The 18603-nt window shown below is 46.2% G+C and overlaps 1 protein-coding gene across 1 annotated transcript in view; it reads left to right on the top strand.

Moving 5' to 3' along the window:
- The window catches only part of LOC119958325 (mucin-3B-like), a 51173-nt gene extending 36697 nt beyond the window's left edge, over positions 1-14476 (top strand). The window contains exons 10-11 of the mRNA XM_038786764.1: positions 3716-3788; positions 14454-14476. Of these exons, the coding sequence (XP_038642692.1) occupies positions 3716-3780 (65 nt within the window). The 3' untranslated portion in view covers positions 3781-3788; positions 14454-14476. The remainder of the gene's footprint in view (positions 1-3715; positions 3789-14453) is intronic.
- Positions 14477-18603: the final 4127 nt, after the last annotated feature.

The raw sequence follows: 18603 nt of genomic DNA, 5'->3' as shown, positions 1-18603 counted from the left end.
CCTGTCAGAATAGAAACAAGAAAGCAAACGAGCAAAAACAATCATAAGAAAATGGAGCCAGAGGTAGGATCGGATCAGTTTTCTCATTTCCTTCACTATTTATTCCTTCAATTTGTATTTGGACAGCTACTATTCAGCCATCCACACCTCATTCTGTACCAGCCTCCCCGAACAGGCGCCAGAATGGGGCGACTAGGGGCTTTTCACAGTAACTTCATTTGAAGCCGACTTGTGACAATAAGCGATTTTCATTCATTTCATCTGGAAAGATGTTTTGTCTCTTTATTGTACACGTTACCATTTACTTTGGCTTTTGTTCCATAAAATCTTTTGGCATAAACTCTCCTGCCCTGCAACCTATCGGGCACCTTCCCTTTTGTTCTTTATCCCCTTCAACCCTTGCACTTTCTCGGAACCTATTACATTTTTATCTTTCAGGCGGCATGGTGGAGTAGTGGTTAGCACTGCTGCCTCACGGTGCTGAGGACCTAGGTTCCAGTGGTGTTTGCACATTCTCCCCATGTCTGTGTGAATTGTAAAAAAAAGAATTGGGTATTTTAATTTAAAAAAAGACATTTTTAATTTCCTCATTCTGATAACAGGTCACCAATCTGAAATGTTGGGTCACATTTCCGCTAACGAGGCAGGTAGCGCAAGTCAGACAATTTCACAATTCAACAGATCCATCTCAGTATAAAGTGTCACAAGTGGCAAGGTATTTGATAAATGAAAATCGCTTATTGTCACGAGTAGGCTTCAATGAAGTTACTGTGAAAAGCCCCTAGTCGCCACATTCTGGCGCCTGTCCGGGGAGACTGATACGGGAATCGAACCGTGCTGCTGGCCTGTTTTAAAAGCCAGCGATTTAGCCCAGTGAGCTAAATCAGCCCCTATTTGATATTTTATTTGAGGGGATGGTGGGATAGAGTAAGGTACACCACCCCACAAAACAAATTGGAGGTGGCCACAGAGATAGCCGAGTAGTCACTGGTTAAAAGGCCCACATGGGCAAAATGGGATTTCAACCCAGTTTTTGGATAATAGTTCAGGCTTGCTATCCCTCACCCATCACATTCCATCACCCCAATCACAGTGCCTTCCCTGCTGACTCATGCAAAAAACCACCACATGGCCCCATTAGGGGAGACAGTGCTGTTGTTACTGGACTAGTAATCCAGAGGCTCAGGGTAATTCTCTGGGCACACAGGTTTGAATCCCACCACGGCAGATGATAAAATTTAAATTCAATAAAAATCTGGAATTAAAAGTCTAATGACTTCCGTGGAACCATTGTCAATTGTGATAAAAACCCATCTGGTTCACTCATGCCCTTTAGGGAAGGAAATCTGCCATCCTTACCTGGTCTGGCCTACATGTGACTCCAGATCGACAGCAATGTGGTTGATTCTTAAATGTGCTCTGAAATGGCCGAGCAAACCATTCAGTTCAAGGGCAATTAGGAATGGGCAACAAATGCTGGGCCAGCCAGTGTCGCCCACATCCCATCAAAGAAAAAATAAATGAATGAAGCCCAGCTGTCAACTCAAAGCCAATTAATTCCTGCCACACCCCACCAAAGACCCCTCATATCCTCCATGGCTACTCGAGGTCTTTTCATGCATGTTCGCCCAGTATACATAATGTGCAGAACAAATTAACACTTCAGTAATGTGTGTGAAACTGCTTGACAAACCCCCATTCATAATTTATTTTCAATTTTAAAAACTGGTGCTGCTGCATCCTCTAAAAATGTTAATAAAAGACCATTATAGCATTAATAACTAAAGCCTGGGTGGCACAGTGGCCCAGTGGTTAGCACTGCTGCCTCATGGCGCTAAGGATCCTGTCCCCGGTCACTGTCTGTGTGGAGTTTTCACATTCTCCCCGTGGATGCATGGTTCTCACAACCACAACCCAAAGATTTGCAGGATAGGTGGATTGGCCACGCTAAATTGCCCCTTAATTAGAATTTGTTTTAACAAAAACAAATTTGACAAAAGAGGTCACAGAAAATGCATATTATAACCTCATATAGCTCTCAATTAAATATAGTCAACCCTTCTCTGCAGCTTTATAAACAGTGTTTATAAGTCTGCACTCTCAGCCAATCATGCGTAATGAGTGAACCAGAAACTGGTCTGCCTCTTTTCAAATTGAAAAATGAATGAAATGAAAATCACTTATTGTCACGAGTAGGCTTCAATGAAGTTAGTGAAAAGCCCCTAGTCGCCACATTCCGGCGCCTGCCCCGGGAGGCTGGTACGGGAATCGAACCATGCTGCTGGCCTCCTTTAAAAGCCAGCGATTTAGCTGAGTGAGCTAAACCAGCCCCTGGTGCATTGCAGGGTTCATTAGATTCCTACCTCCACAATAAAGATAGTCAAGCCAGGAGTGCGGGGTGCAAGCTCACTACATGCAACCTTATTTCATACTAATGAAAATTGGAGGCACCAGAGTCTGGAATTTTGGTACTCCCATCATTCTTAAATGGCTCCATATCCTTCCAACTCTAGAAATTGGCCATTTAGTTTAGTTTCATTCCATAGATCCTGCCTGATCATTTAATATTCTATCATATTATGCTTTTATTTCAAATTTCCAGCATCCATAGTATTTTGTATCTGCAGCATTTATAAAACCTTGAACTGAAATATCTAAAACAGAACGCTATACTGTGTCTGTCTTTCTCTCTTACTACCTGCCAGCTCCTTTTTTGTTGGGTGGAGAATTGTGTGCATTTGGTCATACATAACTTGCATTAGACAGCTGCTCCTCATTCCAGAGTCTCCTGTGAAACCAGCGTCCAGTAATGTGTGTACCCTGAGGAATATAATTTAATACCAGAATCACTTCTAGCTTCTTCTCTTCTGAATTAAACACAAGATTACTGACCCAGTTTCCATAGGTCTGAGGGAGGAGGATGGTTACATCAGTATACCAGTTCTGTTCACCCTGAACAGGATGGTGGCAACAAAGTTCAAATAATATTCAAAAGTTGAAAAGTCAAAATTCAGTTGCTAATCTAATAGTTGCTTTGACAGAGGCCTTGCAGTTCTACTGAGATACTACAAAGGAAACACAACAGCATATCTGATTAAGATCGCACATCCACAATTTTAACAAAGAGAGATGGATGGATCTCATTGCCAATCTTTTCTTTTAATTTAATTTAATTTAATTAAGGGGCAATTTAACGTGGCCAATCCACCTACTCTGCAAATCTTTTTGGGTTGTGGGGATGCAGACAAGGGGAGAATGTGGAAACTCCTCACGGACATTGGCCCAGGGCCGGGTTTGAACCCGGGTCCTCGGCACCGTGAGGCAGCAGTGCTAACCATTGTGCCACTGTGCCGTCCCCCATTGCCAATCTCACATCACACGGTAACAGTTCAATGCTCTATATTTTGTTACCCTGTTTATGGTAGTTTATAATAAACCAGCCAACAGTTCAGGTGGCATAAAGGGTCCCATGGTACTATTAAAAGAGCTGTCGGTTCTCCTTGATGGCCTGGTCAATGTTCCTTCCTGAATCAACATTAACAGAATTGGTCATTTATTACTTATTTGTGCAAACTTAACATGACTCATGTTTCCTACATTGCAACACTTGGAAAGTATTTCACTTTCTGTGATTTACTTTGAGACACTCAGAATGTGAAATGTGTCATATTTTATTCTTTATTGGTTTAATGGCTCCTTTATGTTTGTAATGCAGATCCAATAAATGAAGGAGAATCGTACACTACAGATGTGACGCCAGGACTAGAATCTGTCTTTTAACTGAAGAGGTTTGTGCTTAAACCATTATTTGGTGAGGATAAAATAATAGGCTGGTTAAAATACCCCGGCCACACTGATGCAAGTGATCTCAGATTGGCCGCCACTAATAATCCTTTCAGAAGAGGACAGGTTATAAAGGTCAGAATAACCAGCACATAATTATTGGCTTTTTTTCAAAAGTCAGATCACATGCGAATGGAACCCAAACTGTTCCGTTGGCAATTAGACAGTCCATGGTGTCTCCTTAGCTGTGCCAGAGGACACAGTGATGGAGGGTGATGTAAAGAACACAGTCTGCTCCCATTATCACTGGGACCACATGGAGAGTTCCCATCATACAGGATAACATGGCCATTCCCAATGTTAAACTTTAAAATAAAAATGGGACTGGAAAATTGTGACAACAGGAAGTGAAGTTGTAAATAGGAAATGCATGCTTTTACAAGACTTTAATATAATGCTAATTGATTTTCAGTGGTGATGTATAAGAGTTCAGACCAAGTATTGTCTTTAGGTGAATTGTACTTCAACGGTGAGGGTTAATGGACCAGAGCAAACGGATGTAATTCAATATTTTGTGAGGGCCACGAAGAATCCAGCACGAGTTTTCAGGATACAAAGAAATAACATTTATTTACAAATTAACATATCACAGCAGCAACAACTTCTCTTGCTGCCAACTCCTCTCCCTCTAGTTCCAAACTGGCCAGCTCTATTTATGCAGGTAGTCTGCTAATGATTTATCCGCCCCCCCCTCATTGGGGAAGCCCATACTCCCACAGGATTGTGGGATTGTCATTAGTCCCCAGCCAATGGTAAGCAGGCAGGTTATAACACAATATCTGCTTTAAGGATGTACGTTCTGTCCTTTTCTTATTGCCGTTATCAATTCCTATGTCCACATTTATACTGGAACTGCTCAAATAACACCTCAGTCTTTAATAATGTCCTCCTGTCCATCCATGGGATGGTCTTCACCTGAAAACATTGACTCATACACTAGTGCCATCCTTTGGGAAGTAGAAAAGGCTTTAAATTAAATAATGGGGGAAGAGATCATGTGAGGAAAGGTGGTAAATTAGAGGGAAACGATACGGGAAGATAACAGGGTAGCAATTCAGGCAATGATAACCAGAGTGTCGCAGGAATGGACAGCAGAAAAGGCCGGAGATTGCAAAACTGGTAAAAGACAAAGTTTAAGGCTCTGTGTCTGAATGCACACAAACATTTGTAATGAAATGAATGAATTGTTAGCACGAATTAATATGTATGATCAGAGAGCCATCACGGAGACATGGCTTAAAGGTAACCAAGACTGGGACCTGAATGCTATTTAGAAAGACAGAAACCTAGGAAAAGGTGATGGGATAGCATTGTTAACAAAGGATGACAATAGTACAGTAATGAGACATTACCTTTGATCAAAAGAGTGAGATATAGCTTGGGTCGAGATAAGGAGGAAAAGTCACTTGCGGGAGTAGTTTATAGAGCGCACCCCCTCTCCCCCCCCCCAATAGTAGAATCACTGTAAGAAAGAGTGTATAAGAGGAAAGAAATGGGGCCTAAGAAAGTTGTCCAATAATCATGGGTGGCTTTAATCCTGATGTAAATTGGGGAAATCAGATTGGCAATGATAAACTGGAGAATTGGTTCACAGAGTGCATTTAGGACAATTTCTTTAAACATTGGGCTTGATTCTTCGCTGTCGGCATGCTGCGTTTTGCCTGCAGCCCAAATAAAGGTGATTATAAGTGTATGAAGGTAGCATTGGCTAAAGTGAAACGGAAAAAGAGGTTGAAATGTAAGATTTGGATTTGGATTATTGTCACGAGTACCGATGTACAGTGAAAAATATTGTTCTGTGTACAGTCCAGACAGATTATTCCATACATGACAAAAACATAGGGCATACATAAATGCATCATGCAAATACATAGCATAGGCATCGGGTGAAGCATAGAGTGTAGTGCTACTCGGTAGAGAAGATGTGTAAAACGTTCAGATCAGTCCATAAGAGGGTCATTCAGGAGTCTGGTAACAGCGGGTTAGTTTGTGTTCTCAGATTTTTGTATCTCCTGCCTGATGGACGAAGTTGGAAGAGAGAATAACCCAGGTGGGAGAGGTCTTTGATTATGCTGCTCGCTTTCTCAAGGCAGCAGAAGGTGTCGACAGAGTCAATGGCTGGAGGCGGGTTTGGATGATGGACTCAGCTGTGTTCACGACTCTCTCTAGTTTCTTACGGTCTTGGGCCAAGCAGTTGCCATACCAAGCTGTGGTGCAGCCAAAGAGCATGCTTTCTATGGTGGGCCTGTAAAAATTGGTCAGAAGCAATATGGACTCGTAGAATTTCCTGAGGAAGTATCGGCGCTTTTTTGCTTTCTTGGTCGTAGCGTCGACATGGGTGGACCAGGACAAATTATTGCTGATGTGCACACCGAGGGATTTGAAGCCATCAACTATCTCCACCTTGGCATCATTGATGCAGACAGGGGTCCTTCCTGCTGTGAACCAAACCACAATGTTTATAAACACCTAGCTATGGTTGACAGGAAATCACCACATCAAAAGCAGTTAAGTGCTTTCTGCTGAGAAACAGAGCAAGTGAATGCATTTATCCACTAGATATGAGGTCACTGATATGGGGGTCTCACTGATATGGAGGTCATTGATGAGGGGGTCTCACTGACACGGGGAATCACTGATATCAGGGTCACTGATATGGAGGGTCACTGGGGAAGTCTGACGAGGGGTCTGATGGGTGTCTCTGATATGGGGGTCTGGTGGTGTCTCTGATACAGGCATATGATGGGGTGTCTGACAGGGTGTGGGGTGTGTAGTGGGCAGAATTTACCCACTACGACAAGACCATGCTTAAAAATACAGGGCAGGATTCTCTGGCCATTCCCTGGCAGCAGCATTGCTCACCCCCCCCCCCCCCCCCCAGTGGGGGACTGGAACATCGGAACAGCATTGATTTTGTCCAAGGCACGCTTCCACCGCACCAAGAACTCTGCTACCGGCAGTGGGCAGCGGAGAATCCACCCCTAAGTCTGGGAAATTAATAATAAAAATAAGGAAATGGTGGATGGATTAAATGGGGATTTTGTGTTCACCTTCACTGTAGAAGGATTAGAAAACCTCCCAGAGATACTTGAAGATTAAGAGATGAAAGTGAGCGGGGAACTAAAACCATCACCAAGGAGAAGGTACTAGGAAAACTATTATACATAAAGGTGGACAAGTCTCCAGGATCAGATGGGCTGCATCCTACAGTCGGAAAATAAATGGATGCAGGGATAGTAGATGCATTGGTTATAATCTTCCAAAATTTATCATATTCTCAAAATGCCCCAGCAGATTTCATAGAATATTTCATAGAATTTACAGTGCAGAAGGATGTTCTGGAGGACTGCAGAATAGTCAATGTTGTTCCTTTGTTTAAGAAGGTAGCAAGGATAATCCAGGGAAATACAGACCGATGAGCCTTACGTCAGTGGTAGGGAAAATACTGGAGAGAATTCTTCGAGACAGGATCTACTCCCATTTGGAAGCAAATGGACGTATTAGTGAGAGGCAGCATGGTTTTGTGAAGGGGAGGTCGTGTCTCACTAACTTGATAGAGTTTTTCGAAGAGGTCACAAAGATGATTGATACATGTAGGGCAGTGGATGTTGTCTATATGGACTTCAGTAAGGCCTTTGACAAGGTCCCTCATAGTAGACTAGTACAAAAGGTGAAGTCACACGGGATCAGGGGTCAGCTGGCAAGGTGGATACAGAACTGGCTAGGTCATAGAAGGCAGAGAGTAGCAATGGAAGGGTGCTTTTCTAATTGGAGGGCTGTGACTAGTGGTGTTCCGCAGGGGTCAGTGCTGGGATCTTTTCTGTTCGTAGTATATATAAATGGTTTGGAGGAAAACGTAACTGGTTTGATTAGTAAGTTTGCAGACAACACAAAGGTTCGTGGAATTGCGGATAACGATGAGGACTGCCAGAGGATACAGCAGGATTTAGATCGTTTGGATTCTTGGGTGGAGAGATGGCAGATGGAGTTTAATCCGGACAAATGTGAGGTAATGCATTTTGGAAGGTCTAATGCAGGTAGGGAATATACAGTGAATGGTACAACCCTCAAGTGTATTGAAAGTCAAAGAGATCTAGGTGTACAGGCCCACAGGTCACTGAAAGGGGCAACACAGGTGGAGAAGGTAGTCAAGAAGGCATACGGCATGCTTGCCTTCATTGGCCGGGGCATTGAGTATAAGAATTGGCAAGTCATGTTGCAGCTGTATAGAACCTTAGTTAGGCCACACTTGGAGTATTGTGTTCAATTCTGGTCACCACACTACCAGAAGGATATGGAGGCTTTAGAGAGGGTGCAGAAGAGATTTACCAGGATATTGCCTGGTATGGAGGGCATTAGCTATGAGGAGCAGTTGAATAAACTTGGTTTGTTCTCACAGGAATGACAGAGGTTAAGGGGCAACCTGATAGAGGTCTACAAAATTATGAGGGGCATAGACAGAGGCTTTTCCCCAGGGTAGAGGGATCAATTACTAGGGGGCATAGGTTTAAGGTGCGAGGGGCAAGGTTTAGAGGAGATGGATGAGACAAGTTTTTTACATAGAGGGTAGTGGGTGACTGGAACTCACTGCCGGAGGAGGTGGTGGAAGCAGGGACGATAGTGACATTTAAGGTACTTCTTGACAAATACATGAATAGGATGGGAATAGAGGGATACGGACCCAGGAAGTGTAGAAGATTTTAGTTTAGTCGGGCAGCATGGTCGGCACGGGCTTGGAGGGCCGAAGGGCCTGTTCCTGTGCTGTACTTTTCTTTGTTCTTTGTTCTTTATAACATCTGCAAATCCCTTGCAAAATTCCCTCAGTTTCAGACATGCCCAAAACATATGAACATGGTTGGCCGGGCTACCCCTGCACCGCCCACATCTGTCCTCCACCTCCTGGAAGAACCTACCTCCAAGGTCGGGAAGCCCTCCTGGATGAATAGATCACCAAACCTCTCAATCCCTGCCCGTTGCCATACCTTAAAGCTGCCATCCAGTCCTCCCAGGACAAACCAGTAATTGCCACAGATCGGTGACAACACTGGCCCAGTCTCGTATGCTGCCTCCATTGCCCCCACACCCTCAGGGCTTTCACCACCACAGGACCTGTGGAGCACCGAGCAGACGAGAACAGCAGGGGCGCCGACAATAAAGCATCCAGACTCGTACCTTTGCAGGATGCCAACTCCATCCGCTCCCAGATCGACCCATCCCCTACTACCCACTTCCTGACCATCGCTATATTGGCAGCCCAGTAATAGTTAATAAAGCTCAGGAGAGCCAATCCCCCTTCACCGCGGGCCAGTTCCAGGAGTGTCCTTGTTACGCTCGGAGTTTTACCCGCCCATATGAACCTCGATATCGTCACATTCATACTTCTGAAAAAAGACTTTGGGACAAAAATTGGGAGACACTGAAAAAAGAAAAGCAGTCTCAGAAGGATAGTCATCTTCACCGTCTGAACCACCCCGCCAGCGTCAGTGGGAGCATGTCCCATCTACAAAAATCCCTTCTCATTTGATCCATTGCATTGCCCAAATCTAACTTGTGAAGCTGCCCCCAATCCTTGGCCACTTGAATCCCCAGATACCTAAAACACCTCCCAAACACTTTAAAAGGTAGCTCCTTCAGCCTCCTTTCCTGCCCCCGTGCCTGAATCACGAACATCTAGCGTTTTCCCATGTTTAACTTATAGCCTGAAAATCGCCCAAATTCTCCTAATACCTCCATTTTGGTCATCCCCCCCAACCGGGTCAGTGATATAAAGCAACATATCATCCGCATAGAGAGATACCCTGTGCTCCACACACACCCCGCCCCCCCCCCCCCCTCACTATACCTCTCCAGGTATTGGCTGCTCTGAGAGCCATTGCTGAGGGTGCTATGGCCATGGCAAGCAGTAATGGGGAGAGCGGGCATCCCTGCCTGCTCCCCCGACAAAGACTTAAGTATTCTGACCGAACTCGGTTAGTTCTTACATTTGCCACCGGGGCCTGGTACAGTAGCCGGACCCAGTCCACAAATCCCTGCCCAAACCCAAACCTGCCTAAAATATCCCATAGATACTTCCACTCCACTCGGTTGAAAGCCTTCTCCGCGTCCATGCCAACTACCACCTCAGCCTCACGCCCCTCCGCTGGCATCATAATCACATTAAGAAGCCGTCTAATGTTGGATGTCAGGTGCCTGCCCTTTACAAATCCCGTCTGATCCTCCCCAATTATCTCCGGGACACAATCCTCTATTCGAGTGGCCAGGATCTTTGCCAATAATTTGGCATCTACATTCAAGAGGGAGATTGATCCACAGTTCTCCGGAATCTTGTCACACTTCAGGATGCGAGAAATTGATGCCTGTGATAACGTTGGGGAGAGTACTCCCCAGCTCCTTGGACTAGTTGAAAGCCTTAAACCAGGAGCGGCCCCAGTAACCCAGAGAACATCTTATAAAATTTCCACTGGGAACCCATCAGGTCCCAGGGCTTTACCCGATTGCATCACCCAGTCCCCTCTATCACCTCCCCAAGGCCAATCAGACCCCCTGGGGCCTCCACCAGCTCCTCATTTTACCTTTGGAAACTCTAGCCTCCCCAGGAATTGATTCATGCCCCCCCCCCCCCCCCCCCTCCCCAACCGGGGGTTCCGACTCGTATAGCTGGCTATAAAATTCCCGGCACACTTCATTCACCGTCTCCGGGTCCGTCACCGTCTTCCCCTCAAATCCTTTATTTGCCTATTTCTCGGTTTCCTCAGCTGATGTGCCAGTATCCTGTTAGCTTTCCTCCCATGTTCATGTGTTTGCCCCTTTACCCTCCTCAGCTGACCCTTCTCCGCCTTTCTATGGAAGGGAGCCCAAACTCCATTGAAGTCTCTGACGCTCCTTCAGGAGCTCCTCATTTGGAGACTCCGAATATCTCCTGTCCACCTGTAAGATTTCTCCTGCCAACTTGTCCAGCTCCGACCGCTTTTATCCCTGTGGCTCGAATCGAAATACATTCCCCTCTACTGACCGCTTTCAGTGCCTCCCAGACCACCCCAAGTGCAGTCTCTCCCGTGTCATTGATCTTTACGTACCCCAGAATGGCCTTTCGGTCATGTCTGAAACATGTCATGCACAGATCTCCTCATCCGCTAACAGCCCTGTATCTAGTTTCCACTGCGGGCGCTGGGACATTCCTGTGTCTGCCCGTAGGTCTATCCAGTGTGGTGCATGATCTGAGACCACAATTGCTGAGTACTCAGTGTTCTAAATCCCTGCTAACAGTGGTTTATCTAGCACAAAAAAATCTATCCTGGAGTACGCCTTATGTACATGGGAGTAGAATGAATATTCCCTGATCCTTGGTCTCTCAAATCTCCACGGATCTACCCCTCCCATGCGCTCCATGAATCCCCGCAGTTCCTTTGCCATGCTGACAGCTTCCCAGACCGAGCACACGAGCGGTCTAACTCGGTCCAGCACCGTATTAAAGTCACCCCCCATGATCAGCCAGTGCAAGTCAAGGTCTGGGATCTTCCCCAACACCTTCCTGATAAATACAACATCATCCCTGTTTGAAAATGAAATGAAAATCGTTTATTGTCACAAGTGGGCTTCAAATGAAGTTACTGTGAAAAGCTCCTATTCGCCACATTCTGACGCGAGTTCGGGGAGGCTGGTACGGGTATGGGCTGGTTTGGGGCATATATATTCACCAGCACCACTGCCATTCCCCCTAGCTTCTCACTAATCATAATAAATCTGCCTCCCAGGTCTACCTCTATCCTCCCCACCTTGAATGTCACCTTTTTATTAATCAGGGTAGCCACCCCCCTTGTTTTAAAGTCCAGTCCTGAATGAAACACTTGCCCGACCCATCCCTTCTTTAATTTAATTTGGTCTCCCAGCTTCAAGTGTGTCTCCTGTAACATAGCCACGTCCACTTTAACTGTCTTAGGTGTGCGAACACACAAGCTCTCTTAACCGGCCCATCAGCCCACGAACATTCCATGTAACCAGTCTGGTCGGGGGGGGGCTTTTGCCCTGTCAGTCACCATGACCTTTCCTAGGCCAGTCCTAGCCCATGTTCCACACCTCACTTGATCCGCCCCTCGGCGGCAACCGTCATCTGATTTCCATCTCCAGTCTCCAAACTGTCCCATACCCATCAGCAGAACCCCCCTCCCGCCCTCCCTCCCCTGCACTTTCGTCTTTCCTCAGCTCTTCCCCCACTTTGCTCCCGTGAACCAGCTATCCAGCTAGCTCAGCATCTCCCAACCCTCTGGCCGTCAAAAACCTGCTGACTGCAAGATTCTATCACATTGAGCAATAACACAAGCACTCAACACAGTAACAACAATCCAAAAGCAACATACCATCCCCCAACACGCAGGCAATGAAGCAAAACCCCTCCCCCTTTAATCGATCCTTATCAGTCCTATCACCTTCAACCAGAATCCAACACAAAAGAAGCTTCAAGCAGCTTAAGCAAAATTATGCATGCAAGAATCAAACCTTCCTTGCAGAAAACTAAAACACCCCATCGCATCTTAAAAGTTCTTCCCTCTATCCAGTACATAAAACAATAAATCAAGATCAAATTACACAAAAAGAGAGAAAAGAGAAAAAAAAACACCAAACCCTTTTCTTCCCGAACATCGCAACTTAACTCACAGAATTAAAAGGCCAAAATTTTATACAAGACTGTCCCTTCCCCCAAACTCAGACCACCACAGTTTGAGTTTAAAAGTCCGTACACCAGATTGGCAAGGTTCTACCACTCCCCCTTTACTTAACCGATTGTTATCAGTTACATCACCTTCAAAGAATCAAACACAATAGAAGCTTCAAGCATCTTAATCAAATTATGCATGCAAGAATCAACCATCTTTGTTACAGAGAATAAATCCAAATCACAATTACACAAGACGAGAGAAAAGAAAAGAGAGAAAAACATTTAAAAATAAAAACACCCAAAACCCTTTCATCCCCGAACATCGCAGTTAAAACTCACAGAATTAAAAGACTGAAATTTTAAACAGACAAAGCAGAACATAGAACCATTTTTCTCTCCTCCCCCCGTCACTTCATCGCTTCCCTCAAACTCAAACCCCCCACAGTTAGAATTACAAAGCCCTTAAGCCAGATTATTGTCTATTCAAGAAAGTAACACCTCTTCCGGAGAATTAAAGTACAGCTCCCGATTTTCATAGGTCACCCAAAGACACGCCGGGTATACACAGTCAAATTTAATGTCTTTCTCAAACAGGGCCGCCTAGCTTTTGTTGTAACTTGCTCTCCTCTTTGCAAGTTCTTGTCCCCCAATCTTGGTACACCCGGATCTCTGATTCTTCCATATGTAACATTTTGTCTGCCTGGCCCACTTCATGATACGCTCCTTGTCAAGGAATTGATGTAGCCTCACCATCATGGCCCTCGGGGGCTCACGACCCTGGGGCTTAAGTATGAGCATCCTATATGCCTGGTCCACCTCCAGAGGCTTGACAAACACATCGGCCCCAACCATCTCCTGCAACATCTTCCCCACATACGTTCCCGCATCTGATCCCTCCTTCCCCTGTGGCAGCCCGACGATTCGGATATTTTGCCTGCGAGACTAGTCTCCAAGTCTTCCACTTTATCTAGTCATTTCTCGCTGCCCTGTAGTATGCTAATTTCCAACGCCATTGCAGTGGACTCCTCCTCTCGTTCGGTCGCCAGCTCCTACAACTTTAGAATCTCCTGTCCCTGGGTCGTCATTTTCTCCTCCACCCGGTCAACCACCTCCTTAATTGAGGCTATCATCTGGGTTACATCGTCTGGATACTCCTTGCCATGCCGGGCAAACTTCTCGTCTAGGTACTTGACCCATTGCTCCATCGACCAGTGAGCTGGCGTGGGACATGCTTGTGTCTCATTACCATTGAGCTCGATGACCCTCGGATTCTTGCTTTCACTCAACTTTGGTTTCTCCTTTTTTCGACTCTTATTTGGACACGATTCAATAAATTGATGGTCACCGCCTTTACTTTCCTTTCGATCAACTTATGTTGAGAGATTTCTTGAAAAATCCGGCTTAAACACCATTAAAAAAACACTCAGGGCGACGGCTGATGATGTGCGACTGTTGACCTCCATGGCTGCTAGTGGAAGTCTCATCTCTGTTTTAAATGGGTGACCCTTTACTCTGAGATTACGCACTCTGGTTCTAAACTCTCCCACAGAGGAAACTTCCTCTCAGCATTACCCTGTCAAGTATCCTGAGCAATCTGATATATCTCAAGAAAAGTCGCCTCTCATACTTCTAAACTCCAATGCGTACAGGCCCAAGCTACTTAACCACTCTTCATAAGAACTCTCTCCATACCCACATCTCGTGAACTTTCTCTGACTGCCTCTAATGCCAGTATATCTTTCCTTAGATAAGGGGACCAAAACTGTTTGCAATATTCCAGGTGTTAACACTGCAGCACCTTTACTGAGGGAAGATAGGATTTACAGTGTGATAAGTTTAATGTCCAGTTCCATTATAAGTATGGGATATATGAACTTGTAGATGACAGGAGCTGCATGCAAATATAAGCTTTGTTTACTTAGAGAGAAATAAATGTTTATCTCTTCTTTTGTAGGTGTAAATCCAAGGCCACGATTTTAAAAGTTCTGACTCCGTTTCTCAAATATATACATTCATATTTCTTACTTTTGTTGATGGTAGATGAATACATTTTTAATTTTGTTTTTGCACAGTGGGTGTTTTGACATACTTTGTGAGGAGACTCTACCTATTAAAGTGATCAGGATTTATTACAACATGTTAATTATGTCTTTTCACAATTTAAACAATTACATGCTGGGTAGCTCCAATATCATCAAAGGGTGATGATATAACTAAATTGTAAGGAAGCTCGTCCGGCAGAGTGCTGTTGGATCAAGAGATTTGTTTCTGGGCGTAATCATAGAATCATACAATGTACAGGCAGAAGGGAGGCTATTCGGCCCATCGAGTCTGCACTGGCCCTTGGAAAGAGCACCCTAAGTTCACATCTCCATCTATCCCCACACCTTCCTCCTATCCCCACCACCTCCCCCCATCCCTGTAACCCCACCTAGCCTTTTTGGACACTAAGGGCAATTTAGCACGGCCAATCTACTTAACCTGCACATCTTTGGACTGTGGGAGGAAACCGGAGCACCTGAAGGAAAACCACGCAGACACGGGGTGAGAACGTGCAGACTCTGCACAGACAGTGACCTATGCCGGGAATCAACACCTGGGACACTGGAGCTGTGAAGTAACTGTGCTACCGTGCTGCCTCGTAATGTTCTATGTGATTCTTCGTAAAAGCGTCCCTCTTAAGGAACACAACCATTAAAAAATTAAATCATAAACTTTGATTTGATTTATTATTGTCACATGTATTAGTATACAGTGAAAAGTGTTGTTTCTTGCAAGCTGTACAAACAATGCATACTGTACATAGGGAAGGAGAGACTGCAGAATATAATGTTACAGTTATAGCAAGGTGTCGAGAAAAGATCAATTTAATACGAGGTAGGTCCATTCAAAAGTCTGATGGCAGCAGGGAAGAAGCTGTTCCTGAGTCGGTTGGTACGTGACCTCAAACTTTTGTATCTTTTTCCTGACAGAAGAAGGTGGAGAGAGTATGTCCAGGATGTGTGGGGTCCTTAATTATGCTGGTTGCCTTTCCGAGGCAGTGGGAATTATAGATAAGAGTCAATGGATGGGAGGTCGGTTTGCGTGGTGGACTGGCTATATTCACGACCTTTTGTAGTTTCCTGGGGTCTTGGGCAGAGCAGGAACCGTACCAAGCTGTGATACAACCAGAAAGAATGCTTTCAATGGTACATCTGTAAAACGTGGTGAGAGTTGTAGCTGACATGTCAAATTTCCTTGTCTTCTGAGAAAGCGGAGTCGTTGGTGGGCTTTCTTGAACTATATTGTCGGTGTGGGGAGACCGGGACAGGTTGTTGGTAATCTGGACACCTAAAAGCTTGAAGCTCTCGACCCTTTCTACTTCGTTCCCATTGATGTAGATAGGGGCATGTTCTCCTCTACGCTTCCTGAAGTCAATGACAATCTTCCTAATTTTTTTGACATTGAGGGAGAGATTACTGTCATCGCCCAGTTCACCAGATTCTCTATCTCATTCCTGAACTCTGTCTTGTCATTCTTTGAAATCCGACCCACTTCGGTGGTGTCATCAGCAAATTTGAGAATCGAATTGATGGGGAATTTAGCCACACAGTCATAGGTGTACAAGGAGTATAGTAGGGAGCTGAGGACACAGCCTTGTGGGGCACTGGTGTTGAGAATGATTGTGGAGGAAGTGTTGTTGCCTATCCTTACTGATTGTGGTCTGTGGGTTAGGAAGTTCAGCATCCAGTCACAGAGGGAGGAGCCGAGGCCCAGGCCACGGAGTTTGGAGGTGAGTTTCATCGGAATAATAGTGTTGAAGGCTGAGCTGTGGTTGTGGTATTGTGCAAAGCAAATAATGGCATGATGGGAAAACTAGTCAAGTTTTCTTGGTACAATTAAATTTAAACTGACTTCGCATAACCTAAGGCACAAATACAAGCAGCCAAGGTCAACTTGACCTGAGAACTGCCACCCACGTTAGCACAGGCCTCAATCTCGCTGATACCTAAGAAAGACAAAGACCCAACGGAATGTGGGTCATACAGACCCATATCTCTGCTGAACGCAGACGCCAAAATACTGGCCAAAATCCTAGCCAAAAGGCTAGAAGACTGTGTACCTGAGGTGGTCACAGAGGACCAGACGGGCTTCGTCAAAGGTAGACAGCTTACCGCAAACATCAGGCGCCTGCTGAACGTGATAATGACCCCCTCCGGGGAGAGAACACAAGAGGTGATCGTCTCCCTGGACGCAGAAAAGGCCTTCGACAGAGTCGAATGGAAATACCTCATAGAGGTACTGGAGCGGTTCGGGCTTGGAACAGGGTTCACCGCTTGGGTAAAGCTCCTATACAACGCTCCCATGGCGAGTGTACGGACCAACAATACCAACTCCCAATACTTCCAGCTGCACAGGGACACCAGACAAGGATGCCCACTGTCCCCGCTGCTGTTCGCACTAGCAATCGAACCGCTAGCAATCGCGCTCAGGGCAGCAAAAAATTGGAGGGGGATCCGAAGGGGAGGTAGAGAGCACAGAGTCTCACTCTATGCGGATGATCTGCTCCTCTATATCTCGGACCCACAAAGCAGCATGGACGGAATCATCGCGCTCCTGAAAGAGTTTGGAGCCTTCTCGGGCTACAAACTCAACATGAGCAAAAGTGAGATCTTCCCAGTACACCCGCAAGGGGGGGGGGGCAGCACTAAAGGGGCTGCCGTTCAAACAAGCCCGAAATAAATTCCGCTACCTGGGGATCCAAATAGCCCATGACTGGAAAGGGATCCACAAATGGAACCTCACCAGCCTGACGGAGGAAGTTAAAAAGGACCTGCAAAGATGGAACACACTCCCGCTCTCCCTCGCGGGGAGAGTCCAGACGATCAAAATGAACGTACTGCCCAGGTTCCTCTTCCTGTTTAGATCCATTCCGATCTACATCCCCAAGGCCTTTTTCAAAGCGCTGGACAAACATATCATGGCGTTCGTATGGGGGGGTAAAAATGCTAGGATCCCAAAGAAGGTCATACAAAAAACAAAATCCAGGGGGGGGCTAGCCCTCCCGAATCTACAATTCTACCACTGGGCGGCAACAGCCGAGCGAGTAAGGGGATGGATCCAGGAGCCAGAAGCCGAGTGGGTGCGTGCGGAGGAGGCCTCCTGCATGGGAACCTCCCTCCGGGCCCTCGCCACGGCAGAACTCCCATCCCCACCCAAAAAACACTCCACCAGCCCAGTGGTGACAGCCACCCTCCAATCCTGGAACCAACTGCGGCAGCAATTTGGCCTGTACAAAATGTCGGACAAGGCTCCCATCTGCAACAACCATAGGTTCAAACCAGCACTGACTGACGCCACCTTCAAAAGGTGGAGGCAGGACGGGGGGACACTGACAGTCAGGGACCTATACACGGACGACAGGATCGCAACACTGGACGAACTGACAGAGAAATTTCAGCCAGCTGGGGGGAACGAGCTACGGTACCTGCAGCTCAAAAACTTCCTACGAAAGGAGACAAGGACGTACCCACAACCGCCACGACAGACACTACTGGAAGACCTACTGGACGCAAGTATCCTAGAGAAAGGGAACTGTAGTGACATGTATGACCGACTGGTAGATAGGGACGACACCGTACTGGACGCAACAAGAAGGAAATGGGAGGACGACCTGGGGATGGAGATAGGGTGGGGACTCTGGAGCGAAGCACTGCATAGGGTCAACTCCACCTCCACGTGCGCAAGGCTCAGCCTGACGCAACTAAAAGTGGTACATAGAGCCCACTTAACGAGAAACCGTATGAGTAGGTTCTTCCCGGAGGTGGAGGACAGATGTGAGCGGTGCCAAAGAGGCCCGGCCAACCACGCCCACATGTTCTGGTCTTGCCCCAGACTTGTGGAGTACTGGACAGCCTTCTTCGAGGCTATGTCCAAAGTGGTGGGGGTGAGGGTGGAGCCATGCCCGATAGTGGCGGTCTTCGGGGTTTCAGACCAGCCAGATCTATTCCTGGGGAGGAGGGCGGACGCCCTTGCCTTTGCCTCCCTGATTGCCCGCCGTAGAATCCTGTTTGGCTGGCGGTCAGCAGCACCACCCAGAGCTGCAGACTGGCTGTCCGACCTCT

This window comes from Scyliorhinus canicula, chromosome 29 (assembly GCF_902713615.1).
Source record: "Scyliorhinus canicula chromosome 29, sScyCan1.1, whole genome shotgun sequence".
Taxonomy (NCBI): Eukaryota; Metazoa; Chordata; class Chondrichthyes; order Carcharhiniformes; family Scyliorhinidae; genus Scyliorhinus; species Scyliorhinus canicula.
This window is presented reverse-complemented; position numbering and strand designations above follow the sequence as displayed.